General features: G+C 54.7%; 1 protein-coding gene across 35 annotated transcripts in view; it reads right to left on the bottom strand.

Moving 5' to 3' along the window:
* The window catches only part of MICAL3 (microtubule associated monooxygenase, calponin and LIM domain containing 3), a 144454-nt gene that overhangs the window by 35088 nt on the left and 92427 nt on the right, over positions 1-16939 (bottom strand). For 34 of the 35 annotated variants that reach the window (XR_012504092.1, XR_012504091.1, XM_074357893.1 and 31 more), the window contains 3 exons: positions 14601-14689; positions 13870-13957; positions 15-210 (listed from right to left, as the gene is read on the bottom strand). Coding sequence is in view for 32 of the 35 variants with exons in the window: in XM_074357893.1 (XP_074213994.1) it covers positions 15-210; positions 13870-13957; positions 14601-14689 (373 nt within the window). In the remaining 3 variants the exon portion in view is untranslated. Of the gene's footprint in view, positions 1-14; positions 211-1057; positions 1178-13869; positions 13958-14600; positions 14690-16939 lie in introns of those variants that run through there. The other variant, XR_012504093.1, reaches the window with a different exon arrangement.

Raw genomic sequence — 16939 nt, 5'->3', positions numbered from 1 at the left:
GACCCCAGGCTGACCTGCTGGCCACATCCTCCTCTGTCCCTGTGTCCAGCACGCTGCTCAGGTTGTGCTCGGCCTGCGTCTCCTCGGGCACCTCCTGCAGCCCCTCTGCCTGCCTCACCGACAGGCGGTAGTTCTCCAACTCAATCCTCTCCGGGGTGCCCCGCAGTCTCTTGGCAACGCTGGGCTCCTCCAGGCCATTCACACTCGAACCTGCAAGACAAGCAAGAAGCAAAGTTCTAGAACCAGTGATGGGAACGACAGAGGAATTTCTCAGGGAGAGGAGGGACAGCCATCCCCCGAGGCCCAGGAGGCAGACATGGGCAACGGCCAACAAGGTCGGGGTCTGGTGGAGCCCGGAGGATGCTGGTATGAGAGCAGAGGCAAAACACCCCATGCCTGTTCTACTGGAAGAGACAGCCGGGGGAGTGGTGGACATTGGCTGTGCTGGACCTCTAGGGAGAGCCTCCTGGAGAAGGGAGTCCTCCCTCTCGGGCCCTTCCTCCCTGACAACAGTCCAGGACCCAACCAGGGCTCCAGCACTGCATCTGGCTGGCCCACTGAGGTGCCCAGGCGAATGGCTCCACAGAGGTTTCCACATCACGGACTGGGCCGTCTCCTTGTGTTAGATTCACAGCACATGCTCTCTGTCCCTTGGGAACACCGTGTTGGCAATGCTGGGCTGTCCCACCACACCTGTGCAGGAGCAGAGGGGTCCAGACCACCTCTTTCCTGGTCACAGGAGCCAGACCACCTGGTTGAGCTGGTGCCCACTCACTGCTCTGCCCCCTTTGTAGACAGTAAGTCATCTGTGGGGTGACGCGTGGAGACCACGGGCTCCCTGCTCCCAGCACCCTGCACCCAGGGTGTGGTTCCGCTGATGGTCTGTAGCCAAGTCTGTTCTCATACTGGATGACCTCCAGATTCCATCACGCTTCATAAAAAACTCTTCCCACTTCTCTTTATTTCTCTGAGGACTGCTAGGGAGGGTGGACTTGGAGACCTCAGATGCCCTGTCCTTCCACCCTCCCCATCACCATCGTTACTTCTGCTGACGCACCCTGTGGTCCCATGTTCGGGCAGAAGAGGCCCCGGTGCACGCCTTCCTGGGCTCATGTCACAGGACATCGCGGGTGGGTGCAGAGTCAGACACCGAAGCCCACTGGCGGCAGCCGAGAAACTGTAGGAAGTTACAGAGCCACCGCAACACTGTTTGCTCATCTGTCGTGGGGCTATCCCTGTGTCCCAGGGTTAACACGCACATGGAATGAATCACAGGTGTGAGCCACCTCAGTGCCCCGTACACGTTGCCCTCCTCTTCTGCTCCAGCCCAGCACACACTGGGCTCAGCAACACAAGTTAGGTGGCCCACCTGAGTCCTAGTAACATCTCCCCACCCACCCGCACAGGTTTGTTGTTTCCACTTGCTCTGGATGGCAAACTGCAGTCCCTGGAGGGAGACAGCGGGAAGAGCGCTCTGGGTAGAGGGAGCAGCAGGGCTCAGACACCGCCCTGCACAGCGGCCATCTGCTGTCAGAGGTCTGCGAGGGGGAGGGACTTGCAGGTGGAGAGGAGGCAGACACTGCGGTGGGAGCAGGTGACCGGGCTTTGGGGATATTCTCAGCTGTAAGGGGCGAAGTCATGGCAACCCAAGGTCGGGTGACAGGTGGTCTGTCGGGCGAAGCCCAGGAGCCCCGTGATAAACGACGAAAGGAACAGGTGGGAGCACCAATTTTGTAACTTCTGTGATGAGAGGCTGTGCAGAAAATGTTCTGGAAGGTTGGCAATTTTGTGTACAATGTTCTCAACTTCTTCATAATATCGTTAGTGAGAACTCTATCTGAACCCAGGCAGTCACAGAATAAAGTTTCAGTGTACCTGCTGGAATGATCAGGGTCTCCCACCAAACAGCATCCTTCAAATTTACGAGAGAACCTCTAATGAAAATCAAGACCCGGGGCACATTCACTCACAGATCTGGGTCAATGGACAACCACGGGCCTGAGAACGAACCCTTGTGCCGTGCGTACACACCCTCCCGTCCTCTTCTCCGCACCCTTCTGACCATCCCGGACCGCTCTCTGACACCGAGCTCAGGGCCTGAAGTGTGAGCTGTGATGCTGGCCAAGGGCACCTGCAAGATGAGGGACCACGTGGACCCCACGTAACAGCACAAAGGAGGCAGGGACACAGCAGGCAGACATGGCCTTGACACTTTCCAAACCCGCCCCCGGGCCCTTGGAAGGCACAGGCTCTAACCGTGGGCCCACCCTTTCCAACACCAGCCTTCTGGCCTCTTTCTCCTCATCAAAACCCACCTTGATAAAGACACAGCTAAGGCTACCCGGCTACAATGTCCCAACTTACCACGTATTTCTGACAACTGTCCTTACGTGGAAAGGGAAATAAATGGGGAGCAAGGGCCCAAGCACAAAGTTTGTGGCAACTCCACAAATACGGAGTGAAATCCAGTACTTCTTCTAGATGGGGAAGAAGAACAGAGCAAGAACTTCACCCCAGGGAAATCCACGAACATCAGCAGTTCAGACCGAGTAACTTCGCCGCAGAGGGAACAGTCACCCCGTTCCTGGGCAGGCACTCGGGGTGATGGTAAGGAGACTCCGGCCCTGAACAGCAAACCCCCCCACAGGGAGAAGGGTGACAGCGCCTCCCTTCCCAAAGTCATGCGACAGGAGGACTCAGGAGTCTGCTCAGGAGGCAAGTGATGAAGTCACTGCCTGCTGCCCAAAGGCTCAGGCGGGCAGGTCCAACACTGCTCCCAGGGCTCCCTCCTCCCAGACATGCGGGATGGGACCGTGACCTCCCTGCACACACCTCCCGTCTACTCTTCGTCTGCGGTATTTTCACGTGGGGCACGGAGAAAAGGAGGTCACGTGGACACAAGCTGTGGGGACACTCAGTTAGCAGAGAGGCCAGGAGAGGAAAGCCGACAGGGAGAAATCAGAACTAGACCAGGAAGCCCACCCAGACGGGACGGGACAGCCCATAGCCGGAGTGTCATCTCAGGAAGGCTGGGGGCCCTCCCCTCCGCAGGAGCCCACGGAACTTCTGCTGTAAGTTGGTTTTCTGACGTGAAATTCCTTCCGCTTTTGTTACTACAACATCTCCCAGGGTCCCTCCTGGCAGACGGGAATCCCGGTGGGGCACACGCCACTACATGACAAGGCAAAAGGGTGCTTTTAGGGCACAGAAACGTTACAGGCCTTGTGCAGCTCTCTTGATAATGGATTTTTCACGTGCTGAAATACCTCACATGTGAATCTCAACTTGACCGTTTACAGTCGGCTGGGTCACCCCCACAGAACAGCCACCTCTTAGGTGCTGGGAAGCTGTGGGCTCGACTGAAGCACTGAGGTTTGGCCATGTTTTCTCTTAACTCCTGTGACGGCTGAGCTCCAGCTAGGATGTGAGTGAGTCACCTAGGCCACAGGTGCAGGTCTCACACAGGGAAGATCTCCAGTTACGTGTAAGTGACCTGTCAACCAACCCACCCGTGGGACTGAGCTCTGAAATCTTAAGAGGCAGGTAAAGAGGACGGCTCAACAGGTAAGCCAAGCCCTCCCTTCTCTCCGGCTTCTTCCTGTTGCTCCCCCCACACCCCTGCCAGGTCCAAGGGCCCCTACATGTGTCTTTATAGCACCATCTACCTCCTCAACAACCCCCAAACCAGCGGCTCTGCTGGGAGGGGCCGCCCCAGTCACCTGGGCCTCTGGAGCCCGTCAGTGCGTCGGAGCAGGTGTTCAGGAGATTGTTCTGGATAAACACTCAGGATAATCTCATCCTGCAGCTAAACAAGAACGATTCTTCACTATAATTTGAAGAAATTGGCTGCACATATTCTGGCCTCACTTTCCTCCTCCTGACACAGAACAGTGAAGGACTCTGTGTCTCTCAAGGGGCTCCTGCTGCTCCAGGCCCCAGGAACAGGGGCAAATGCCCCGTCTGTGCAAAGACTGTAGCTGCTGCCTTAGCGCCAGAGAAGAGGCACTCCTACAGGCTGCCGGCGCCTCAGAAGACTCCAGGCAGCGAGGCTCTGACAAGAAACCACCTCAAATGATCTGCTGTCTTAAAACGGGGGCTTCACCTCACGGTGGAGAGCAGCCGAGCTTGGGGAGCACAGTGCCGACCGGCAGACCAGACCCAGTAAGAGTGAGCAGTGGGGAGGGGTGTGAGGCAGAAGCCCGCGCATCTGCACGCCAGGCTGCACACGCTGCGCTTTCCCCAAGACGCTGGCTTCAAACCTCGTCCCTCCCATCTGCTGGCACTTCGATCCAGAGTGTCCAGAGCTGGGTCCAGGGCTCTCTCCGGGCCAACCGCATAGCCCCAGAGCAGGCTTGGTCTCTGAGCTGTGGAAAGTGATGGCCAACATCCTGGGTCTTTGCCCGGAATCTATCAACAGAGACAAACCCACATCCCAGGAAGGGCTCCCTACCACAGGGTCTTCTTACAGACACACAGTCTCATACGCAGGTCCCCTCAGCTGGCCCAGGAGCTGAGGTCACCTCCAGCAACGACCACAACTCCTGTCTGTGAGCGCGTCCTGAGACTGGCCTGGGAAAGAACCTTGAGAGCCTGGGGACAGGGCCTGGGGACGAGGAAGGGAGCACGTCACGTTACTGCACCTCCCCACTGACCCACAAGCACTGTTCTCCCTCCTCTGGAGACCAAACGTCCTCTCCCACTAATGGTCCGTGAGGGAGCACAGAAGCCCCGGGGACCGGGGTGCAGGTCAAACCAGACTGTCTCCAGACCATGTGCAACCCTCGTCAGCCTAAGCTAAGCTAAGCTATAGTCCCGCCCAGTCCTCTGACTCTCCCTGAGGTGCTGAAAATTCAGCTTGACGTGAGCCCTACCTGTGACTGAAGAGCCCCAGGACATCACGGAGTGAGGTGACCTCACAGCCCATCCATGCAGGCAGAGGAGAAAGCAAGACCAAATTCAGCCAAGCCCTGCGGAGATTCAACGTGCTGTGCGGGCCAACTCCCGGCCCGGCGTCCCCGGCCCAGCAAGCCCTTCTTGGTTCCTCCCATTGCTCCCAAATCTCTGCCGGCTGGGAACACATCCCAGCGGGCTGTCCTGTCTGACCCCTGGGAAGCCCAGGCCCGAGGGGCCCACCAGCCAGTTCGCAGAAGTAATCCTCACTCACTCTCTCTCTCCGGTTATTCCAGAGCTTCTGGCATCCCCACCAATGGTGGTCATGGGTGATATTCCTGTAACCCTTTCAAATAAACAAGTTTCCAAACATTTTGGCTTATTTGCTCTTTACAACCTTATGAGGTGAGAGGAGCAGGAAGCATTTCTTCCATTTTATGATTTTATTAGAGGGGGAAGCTGAGGCTCAGAGAGATCCAGGACCCAAGACGGCATGGCCAGCAGTCTGCAGAGCACCAGCTTAACTCGGCATCTCCCTTCGAGAGCCACACCTGTTCCACCCAGACCCAGCTCTGGTCCCCGAAGCCATGATCCATCCCCACAGAAGGAAGAGCATATTCCGGGGGTGCAGGGGCAACTCCCCGCGGGACAGGGAAAGCACTAGTGCTTCCGTTTTGAACCGTCCGGTGGAGGTCGGCCAGCACACACACCCGTCAGCAAACACCACGTGCGGGCAGGCTTGCGCCCACAGCTGTGACAGGGGCCCTGCCTGCATCCCTTTCCTTAGCCTCACTCCCTCTTTCCTGATCTCTGAGGGGAACAATAAAATCGAGGCCATTTTTACATCTATGTCACATCCTTCTCCAACTTTAGTCTAGATCAGTGAGCAACCAGGTGAGTCTTTCCCTCAGGGGTCACCTGGCAGTGTCAGGGAACATTTCTGGTTGTCACAACCTGGGAAGGGGTGTACTGACATCTGGCGGGAAGAGGTCAGAGACATCGGGGGATACAGACAACAGTGTGCAGCAAAGACTTGTCCTGCCTGAAGGTCAAGAGTGCTGAGCCCGAGGACCCTTCCTGGAGTCACATCAAACTACTTCCATCTCACTCAACAGGCCACAACCAACCCACCCGACTGAGCCGGGGCCCGACAGACAAGGTCATCACGACAGAGTCCCCACCTCTGCTGCCAGACCCCGGAGCGCAGCACATGGAGGACCCCTGGGAACGGCTGGTGCAGAGAGGACGCCCAGGGGAGGGGCCCGGCTCTCACCACCCCCTGCAAGACCCCACTCACAGGGGACTGCTCGCTGTCTGAGCCCCGCCTGCTGTGCTGTGTGTATGTGTGTGAGCCAGACGACCAGGCTGGGCCAGGGCCTGCGGGAGACAAAAGCTGGTGACCGGCCATGCTCCTCGCTGGGTGCTGGAAGCTGACAGGTACCATCAGAAGGTCCTTTTGCTAAACCCAGGGAGGAAACTAGACTTGAAGACACAATGTGGGAAAAGCGTCTTTCCCTCTGTCCTCAGCTCCTCTTCTCTCCACTTTCCAAAAAACGTCCTCGGCAAGCTCATGGGCTCCCTGTCCCGACATCTTCCCTGCTGTGCTTGCAGGTGCTCAGACCCGAGGGCACTTCTGTGCCCAACCACACTCTCCAAACACTGCAAAGCCAAACTGCTCATCACAATGCCGTGTCTGGTTAGCCCAGATTTAAGCGTCATTTTACGTGTGAGTGGAGTCCAAGGCGGCCCAAACTTCGATAGGTAAGAATTTCCACGTCTCTCTCCTTTCACAGGTGATTTTGCTCCAGTAGTCAGAATGAAGATGCAGATCCCACCCCCTCTCTTTCCTTCTGCCAACTCCACCCAGTCCAGGGCAGGCAAATACTCATGGGGACTGCGAGTGGCAGCTGTGACAGCAGTAAGAGAATGAAGACGTCAGCTCAACCACCACTGGTCCCTTTTACAGAAATAAAATGAGTGCATACAAGGAGAAATAAGCAACGGATTTACGCATCAGAAGGAGCTACACTGGGGCCCAGAGAACAACCTGAATGCCCCTGCGAACATAAACCACCCCTGGACGGCTGGCAGGCACGGCTCCACGTTGGGGGACACAGGAAGGCAATGTTCTCGGCTTATTCTTAGTAATACAACTTCAGAGCTGATTTTATTTGTGATGATCAAAAGAAGTGTTGATGTGGAGAAAATGAAAAGTTCAGCGTATTATATAGTCAATTCAACGTTTTTATTTTCTTCCTCAATTTCTTTTGATTTTTCCCCTTTCACGTATCGGTGATGAAACCCTTTGTTCTTTAATCTACTGTTTCCAAAGTCATGTTCCTTGCCCTGGGATCATTGCTCGAAAACTGGGGCCACGTATATCCCAGGAATAATCAAACGCTCACGCATTGATTAGACAGATGCCCACGAGTGGTTCTGACAAGCCGTGCCTGTGAGCTGAGCCCCTCTCTCCCAGGGTGGACGCCCGAAGCTGGAGTCGGATGGAGGGCATGGCGCTGCGGGCGTGCAGGCTCTGGGGTAGCCTCCACCCCGACTGCTGGTCAGTTCTGTGGCCTCGATCAGTCTGCCTGCCTTCCACGTGCTTGTCTCCCTGCAAGATGACACCCTCCTCACAGCCCACTGGGAGCCTGGTGAGAGGTGAGGGCACACAGCACCTGACAACACCCCACGTGCCACAGGTGCTGCAGGTCAGTTGCCCGCCATCCTGCGTCTTCCGGAATGCTCTCCCGGAGTTAGTGACAACGGCTGCTATGGCAAAGTAACCAGCGCAATCACTTGGGAGGAACAACAGGAGTCAGTGCACTTCAAGTGTTACTCCCTGCTTTCATTTGAGGGGGACGTCAGCAGAGAAGGGGCTCTCACTGCGTGGAGCACAGGCAGCGAGACCTGGCGCCCTGCAGCCGGTTGGTCCCCGCCCCCGGTTACCCTAGGGCCCAGCACTGCCTGCTTCTCGGAGGCTCAGAGCCTCCACGCGCCTCCGGGGCTGCCTTCCCTGCACCCCAGGTCCCAGCGTTACTGGGCCTCCAGCAATCCTGACACCCCAAGAAAGGTGGGCCCCGCTAAAGGCATGCAGGGAGCTGGTTTCAAGTAATTCACATTAGACTGAACTCTAGGGCAGAACATTTACTTTTAAAGGAAGAACCTACTAACCCAGTAAGTCTGTCACTGGTAAGACGGTGGGGCAGAAATTCTATAGCTGGTCTCTCAAACCTGGTCTTTCTAATCCTTACTCAGTTCTAGAAAACAGGGAAACAAGAACGGACAGGCTGCCGTAACTGCTCCTTCGGCACCAGGCTGAGCTCAGGCCAGGCTTGGTGCCTCACAGACACTCTTCCCTCAGGTCCCAGGGAGAGGCCACCCACCACACCTTCCAGGCTGGACCTCTGCCATTTACCAAGCGCAGGGGGCCTCTGCTTCCCTGGAGTTCACATTCACATAGGCCCGGTTTCGTTACCTTGAAAGAACACGAATGCTGAATGAAAACGTATTTACTGAGACCTTTGCAGTGAAACAGCCCCAATTCTGTCGTGTCCGTTTAAGGCCCAGGTCCATCTGGTGTCCCCGCTCCACACTTGGCAGAGGGTCTCCAGGGACACTCAGGGGGGCCGACCTTTCCGGGGGGTTGGCTCTGGAGGAGGCCCAGTGACACCAGGACCCAGGGTGCAGGGAAGGTGGCTTTGGCACCTCAGGGAAGCAGGCTTCTCTGGTGACCTGGGCTCCTCAGCATAAACAACTATCAAAGACCTACAATTCTGGGCAAGGACACCATGGAACAGCAGCGATGCACTGGAAATCATCCTGACACTCTACAGAAATGCAGAACAGGGACTCCATCACTGAAGACACACACTAGGGACAGTTTCATGCGATTAACATACAATCACAGTGAGCTGACAAGTACAGAAACAGAGGTAAATTAGAACACACAAGAGGCGACAGAAATCCGACTCTGCGGTGAGGATTTTTCCAGTAATCATTAGCATGGCCCCAGGCGCCTGCTCTCAGCCTGTTCCCCTGCCGGGAGGTGTCCCCAAAGTGCCAAAGAGGGGCCTCTGTCAGTGGTGAGCCTTCTTCACACTTTGGGGACCTCTGGCCACACCTGTGTATGCTCGTGGAGAGGGAAGGACATCATCAGAGGCAAGGTGGAGTTTGCTCGGCTTGAGTCAGGGGCTGGGTGTGGGCAGCGGCTCAACTTCTCACCCACTGTCCTTGCAGATCCATAAGGTGCCTCAGGAATATTCAGGGAACGATCGTAATGTCTGCAGAGCTGTGCAGAAGCCACGCCACAGGAAGTCAACACGAGACGGTGCTCGTGCACTGGAGAAACCTGGAAACACCTGAAGTGACCCTGCCTCCCCTCCCAGGCGCTGGAAGGTTTCCTGAGCAAACCCAACCCCACCCCCTGTACAAGTGGTGAAGAGGCACGCCCAGCACACGGCTGCAGGGGCCTGACCTGGCTGCCTCCCCTGCCCACAGCGCTTGTGACTCGTCTACTTGCGGGCACTTGCTAGGTGCTGGGCTGGGTGTGAGCTGCAAGGTAAGGGCTAACTTCAGAATCTTGAGGAGGAGTCCTCCTCCTGAACCCCTGCCTGGCTGCTACATGTGGGAAAGCCTCAAGGCAGAGCAGAGACACCTAACTACTCCCGGCCCCCAGGGCAGTGGCCAGAGTCAGAAACAGGAGCAGCGCTGGGCTCCTTGCCCCAGGCAGACGCAGGCTCAGTGTGGTCTCCTGCCCCTCCGCCACCGGCTCCAGCCCTCGGTCCCTCGCACTGGCTGACTGAATGTGGGGCCGGGGGGGGGGGCACCTTCCTCACTCTCTTCTACCTGCAGCTGCTACCAAGCAGAATGTCTCCCACCATGCCACCCTTTTGTTAACGGGAACCTACGTTTTAGGTATATACATGCCATTTCCCCATTTTAACACACGTACACTCTCTCCTGACCCTGGCCCAGGATTGAGAGTCCGGAGGCACAACGGTTTCAGGCCCACTCCCTGAGCGACCCTTTCCCACCCTCCAATCAGGAAAAAGCGGAGGAAAAGAAATACTCAGAAACCTGAAGAGTGTTTGGAATTTATTCTCTTAAATAAGAAGGATAACATTTGTTAAAAAAAAATTAAAAGCACAACACCTTAGTTTCACAGTAACGGAGAAACAAAGTTACACAATTAAAAAAAAACAACTCACAAAGATACACACCGAAACTAAGAGGAACACAGGTTAGCAACAAAGGCAGACACGAGGCCGGAGGTGGACGGGTGCGGCCTTACAGGCAAAGCCCTGGCCTCTCTGAACCGCCTGCTCTCTTCCCTACCTCAACAGCCCAGGAAAGGGGTACGGAACCCCTTAATTCACTGGTCAGGCCTTCAAGGCCAAGCTGATGCTCCTTTCAGGAGGGTCTAAAAATGTCCCACTGTCCTACAGACACAGTGCACACCAAGAGACAGCAGCAAGCTGAGGAACGGCCCGGGAGGCCACACACTGAACGCCAAGTGGCTCTTGGGGTTCATCTAAGTCACTTTCGGGGGCTGGGCATGTGCACTGCTCATTTTCCGAGACGCTCACCCTGAAGTCCCCTGTGCACCAGTGTGCCTGGCTGCTCCGGCCCTCCGAAAGACTACGCCAGGTCAGGCACAGCTCCCCAGGGGAAATGCCCCCTTGCCTTCCAGAACCAGGGAACAAGACGCTTAGAAAAAGCGTCATCAGTACTGTTATTGTTACTTAGGACACAACATATAAACATCTACTGCAGGTGAAATTCAACCTGCATAAACACACACGTGTATGTATATAAATGTTCACAGATCACCATTTACCGTGACTCGGGGTAGGGCTGGGGGTTTAAGCTGGGTACCGAATTCTTTGCTCTACTAATAGGTCTTCCAGAAATGCCTATAAGGGAAGAGGGCTTGAGAAGCAGTGGGAAGATCTCGTAATGTCCTCCTGACGGCCGGAACCCAGAAATGGAATTCCTCATAGCAAGTGGCTGTTCTAGCTGGTGTGGCGAATGCCTGCATTTCTTAATGGCTCATTCAGCATCCAAACTATGGAACCCAGGGGTGACCGTGCAGGGGTGTCTGGGGACGGGGCAGGCACCTGCCACAGCAAGGCAGTCTTCTGTCAACTTTCCAGAAGATGGCAGACAAGGGACTGCTTCTCCCACCCCATCTCTGTCCCTGTGCTGAGAAGCTCCCATCCCTTCCTGTGGTGCCCGGGGCTGTCTGCTTCATTTATGGTTCCCACCATTTCAGATGTCGAGGGGGTGCCTCTGCCTGAAACAAGGACCTAAAACCTGCAACTGAGGGTCTTGTATTCACGGGGATAAGACCCAACTTGGGGGTTTTCTTTCTCTGACTGTTGTTGTCCAAAGGCTTCCTAAAGTCAGGGCAGGACTGTGAGGCCAGGGTAAGAAAGTCCTGGCCAGGCCCACTGATCTGCAGTAGTCCGTATCAGCAGCTTGGAAACGAAGCATTACAGATACCGAGGACAAAAGAGAGGTTTCTATATTTAAAGCACATTACAAAGACACTGAAGCAGGCAGCAGCTGTAGGCAAGGCTGCCAGAGACAGACAATGCGGGACTAGGTTCCTCTAACTTGTGGGCTATGTTTGTTTTTTTGCAATGGCAGTAATTTTGGTGCATGAGAAAAAGAATGTACGAGAGAAGAGGGAAACGGGGGCACAGAACAACCAGTGCCACCCAGTCACAGGGCTTCCAGCTCCACCCGGGGGGCAGGAGTCACACCCCTACACGCGCAGCTGAGAATGTGGGCCGGGGACCTGGGGCGACGACCACTGCCCAAGACACGGCCTGGAGTCGTAGAACACCTGAGTTCTCCTGAAGCTTTTCAAAAGGAAGTTCTAGCTAACCAGACAAAGCTTTAATTTGGGATTTAAAAAAAGAAATCCCCATTAAAGAAGAAAAAGAAGTCGATTTCATGCCAAGGATAGAACACACCTGTGACCCTGCTCCTCCTCTGCGGAGGCCGGGCAGGTCAGACGCCCACCCAGGTCCAGCACAGGTCTCCAGAGGCTGAAGCCTCTGAAACAACTGAACCTCTCAGGCCCTCGGCGCTGGCCTTCCCACAGCCCAGAGGGCACCTCTAACTGGGGCTCAGGCTGCGGCGGCCGTAGGGCCGTATCTCGACACCCCTGCGCTGTCAGAGGCACGTCACCTTCAGAATCAAGAACGTCCTCGGGCTGCTTCTGCCTTAGTTGTCGTGACTTTACCACATCACCAGCTCTCATCATCTCTCCCTGCTTCACACTGTCTTCTCCTCTACAGAGCCCTGAATTCTCCACGACTCCTAAAAACCTGAAGCCCCACGCTCTCAAAGCAGATAGTAAGGCTGGCAAACTGAGCTGGGTGGTGGGTACTCAGCTTACTTGGCCTGACCTTCGCGGGCCTCGCTCTTTAGAAGGCGCTCTGCACCAAAGCCCACAAGGAGGGCTTAGCGCCTTGCGTCGCCTGCTGAGTACCCAGTGGTGCTCAGCTGCTCAAAGGCACACAACGGCGTCTCTGTCTAGACCCCTTTCCTTATGTCATCTGCCAGCTCCCCTGCTGCAAGGCCTGTCAGCGCTTTTTGAGAAAGACAGATTACAAAGGGGTTCAAGGCTGTAGAGGTACCAAGTCACTCGTGGCTTAAACATGGCTACAAAATGCTGGTCCCACCTGCAGGACACATGGAGCAGCAGAAGCCGAGTTCACCGAGCCCCACTGGCTCTGCTTCGTCTCAGCCTCCTGGCACTGCAGCCGGGGGCACCACCTAGCCTCAGGGCACATCCCCCTGCCCCAGAACAGCACCGCGAGGATTCCGTTAGTTCTTAAGCATGAGGAAAGGAGTGACTCCGGGAGCCTCCCATCTGAAGGTGGAGTGGATAATTCCTCTTTTTTCCCACTGTGGAAATTCCACCCCAACTCCCTCTCCAGTTTCTGGCCTTAGCTGATCATCTTTACATGGTTTTTATAGGGTGATTTCTAAGAGCCTATAAATGACTGCTTGAGATAGGTTTGCTTTGACACTTGTGATAAGCAGAAATGTGACCTTGATGACTGCTCCCCACTGGCTGCAGTGACCCTGGGCCGTGAGCAGTCTGGGGCCGTGCAGGTTGTCAGGGCCACCCATGTCTGTGGAACAGTGGCCCCACCTCACAGGCTGGTTTGACAGGGAGTTGAGAGAGGTGATCTTAAGGAAAAAAACACAATTCACAACAAGCCTGGTGCCCCCGAGCCATTCCGTCTCCTGCCCTTCAAGGCCAGAATAAACGTGTTTTTAGGGCTGCGGGTGGTGGCACTCCCCTCCTGACATAAGAAGTGGTAGTGAAAGTGGGACAAATTAGGGCCTGACCCTCGTGAGGAGCGTGAACACCCTCAGACAGCCAGGACAGGCATGTCCTTCAGGGGCTGCAGGGGAGAGGGGAGAGCAGGGCCAGCTCGTCTAGACGCCTGAGCAAGAAAGAGGCCAGAGGACGGAGGAAAGAGGAAGTGGACACACTTCCGGATCACGGGCCTTGTCCCAATTCCACGCTCTGTGTCTGAGGAGCCTGCTACCTCGCCGGGGTCAGCGCTAAAAGCAGCCTGTTCTGAACTCCTGTTTACCTGACAGGGCCTGGGCCAGCCCCCAAGGTGTCTGATGGGTGTGGGCGAGTCCCAGGGCTGCAGCGGTCTAACCTGGAGATTCTGCATGGGCGAGGCCGAGCCTGGCGGTGCCACCCCTACTGGCTCACAGTCTGCCAGTGAAACTCCCCTCTGATTTGTAACAGCACCTCTGACAGGCCATAGAGAAAAGGGACTCCAAATGCAAGCAGCTGGCACATGAAAAAGGAGTCCAGAGGGTTTTGGGCCACCTGATGCCCAATCGAGGAGATGTTGTTTTGGAAGTGCTGGCTCATCCCCTTGGCCTTATCACAGAGGCCGAGAGAGTGACGCGCCACCCAGCCAAACAAGGAAGTGAGGCTACCTGGAGTTCTCTCGGCAGGGCTGGCACCGGCGCTGGGGCGTCCACTGGTGTCTGTGGCGGGGCCGTCCTGCAGGGGCGCCCTGGCCTCCTAAGAGAGTCCGCGAGAGAGGAAGAGGGACTGAGTGGAGCACCCCCATTTCAGGAGGCTGGCTCCACCAGGCAGCTGGAGTCACGTCGGGACACAGTCTTCACCACCCGGGACCCCTTTCCCACAGGCCCTGTGCAGTCAGCGGAAGCCCGCAGGCCAACACGGCAACACCACACGGTGAAGAGGACACCCAGCTTCCCTGACAAAGATGGGGCAGGAGCTGATTACTCTCATTAAACAAAAAGAAGATAAATAATTCCCAAAGTAAAGTTAAAGGAACTGGCCGCAGAGCATTTATTTATAGCCAAGTCCTTTTTCAGTGTCCTCCTCTCAGAAAGGTACTTATTTCTGGAGGCAGAGGCTTCTTTTGTACACAGTGAGCATAAAGGAGGGCCTGACACGGTTTCCAAATCCAACTTACGTGGTGATGGAACATTACTTTAGTGAGATATAACATGAGATTATGCTTGAAACATTGTTCCCTCCCCAAACAGGACTGTGACCATCTCTCAGACCGTCCCCATTCACAGGAAAGGCAATTCAGCGGCCATTCAGGGCCTGCCTGCAGGCCACACCCTGACCTGTTACTGCACTGGAATGGCACCTGCTACCCCCCACCGCCACCAAGATGAATCACTATTACCTTTCCAGACAGAGGAGCCACTGCTGGTCTCTTCCTCTGTGCAGAGCCGGACAGTCGGTAACAGTAGTGTGGTTTGCAGTAGAATTTACCTGCAGGCACCAAGAGGCGGAGTAAGAGGGAGCGAGCAGGTTCTGAAAATCTGAACTTGATGCCCTAGTCCCCAACCCCAGCCCCAGCCTTTCCCAGGCCAAGGGTTCCTGTTCAGGGAGGCCAGGCCCTTCTCTCCTGGATGTGTGGAGGCCACGGAGCCATACCCTAATCAGGGCTGAGAGAAAAGACAAGCCTGTGTGGGAGGGCCAGCAGACAAAGTGGCAGTGTGTGGAGAACAAAGTGTGGTCACATGCAAGGCCAGAGGGGCATTTCTGGAGAAACCAAGAATGAACACAAGTGGTGGAGGCGTGAAGGCTGCTGGGGGTGGGGTGGCACTGACCGTTAACTCTGCCAGAGCCCCTCCTGTTCCCCCCACAAGCCATCACCAAGCTGCAGCTTTGACCCCTAGTGGGCCAGGATCAGCATTAAAAAACAATACAGAACCAACCAAAAAAAAAATCCTACAACGGACTGTGACTAGAATGAAACAGAATAAAACTGAGTGAGAAGCATCAGAGTGCACAGCGGCACCGTCAGTCAAGTGTTACTTCCCACAGGTCTCAGCTGTGCGGCCCAAGACCTCCAGGTCCCGGTGTAACACGCATGCCTCTCCGTGGGTGTGGTCAAGAGTGTGAAAAACATTTTCCCATGAAGCTGGTAGTGGGATTCAGTCACAAAGGGTCATTTTCCCCCCAACTCTTTCTTTACTCCCAGTTAGAGCCAAGGCTTTTGAAAATTAAAGGATAGACCCTACTACAGAAACTGTTGAAACAGGAGTAACCCCACTCCTCCTTCTCATCTGGGGAGCAGTTCCTTTGACAAATGAACTTTCCTGTTCTCAAAACTAGAGAACCTAACCAAAAATACAATAAAAAAGATCAATGAAACTAAGAGTTGTTTTTTTTTTGAAAAGATAAACGAAATTGACAAACCATTATTATACTAATTCAGAAAAAGAGACAGAAGACTCAAAATTGGAAATGAAAGAGAAGACATTACAACTGACACCACAGAAACACAAAGGATCACGAGAAACTATTATAAACAATCATGGGCCAAAAGCTGGGTCACCTAGAAACACACAACCCATCAGGTCTGTCATAAAGAAGCAGAAAATCTGAACAGACCAATATTGACTAAGAAGAGTGAATTAGTGATCAAAAAATAGGGGGGGGGGGAAAGACCTACAAAAGATTGCTTTGGCAACTCGGGGTCCTTCGTGGTTCTGTACAAATTTTGGAATTGTTTATTCTAGTTCTGTGAAAAAATGTCACAAGTATTCTGACAGGGGCTGCACTGGATCTGTAGATTGCTTTGGGTAGTAGAGACTTTTTGGTAATATTGATTCTTCCAATCCAAGAGCACAAGATATCTTTCCATTTCTTTGTATCATCTTCAATTTCCTTCATCAATGTTTCACAGTTGTCAGACTACGGGTAACCCCGTCGGTTAAGTTTATTTCTAGGTATTTTGTTGTTTTTGATGCAATGGAAATGTTTATGCCCCAGTTATAAAATTCTGGTTTTTGAAGTAAAAAGAAGAAAAATTGAATGAAGGACCACAAATGGCAAAATATCCTTCTTTTTTATGGGTGAGTTGTACTCTGTTACACACATATGCTGCTGACCCACTGTCGGGAATGCCGCACTCAACAGGTGAGTCCCTCCTTGGCTGCGCCCCCATCTCGTCCTTTCCCACCAGCTCAGACTCCCATAAGGACAGGGACGGTGCTCCTGGAACTGCTGAGCCCCACGAGCTCCCCCGCTGAACCCTGTTACACTCTGCACTGCACCCTCAGCCCCGGTCACTCTCACACCATCTCACCTGCGTTCCCTGATGGGAGTGCAAGCTCCCATGACCCTTCATCTGCGTCCTCAAGGGAACATGGGGCATGACCTACGGGCAGAGTGCTCAAGGATCAGGTAGCTGGAGCATGAGGGACTGTCCAGGCAGACGTCAGAGAGGGGACCAAAGAGAATGACCCAAGCATGGAGGACATTTAAAAGCACTGGATGGGCTCCCTCCGTCAACTCCTACCTTTGGAGATCAAAGATGTTACCCAAAACCAGGTGTTGGGGACGGGGGCAAAGTCTGACCCCCAGCAGTGCGGACAACTGTCCCAACTCTCCCCTTGCGGGGCAGAACGGAGGGCTGGCTGCCAGAGTGGTGAGTCCGCCTGCTTCCAGTCACCACCGGCTCCTTCCTGCCTCCCTGGGACAGACCTGCCTGGAGATTAACTATTCTGACAG

The sequence above is a fragment of the Camelus bactrianus genome, chromosome 34, assembly GCF_048773025.1.
Source record: "Camelus bactrianus isolate YW-2024 breed Bactrian camel chromosome 34, ASM4877302v1, whole genome shotgun sequence".
Classification (NCBI taxonomy): Eukaryota; Metazoa; Chordata; class Mammalia; order Artiodactyla; family Camelidae; genus Camelus; species Camelus bactrianus.
Note: the sequence above shows the minus strand (reverse complement) of the source record. Positions and strands in the feature narration are given on the sequence as shown.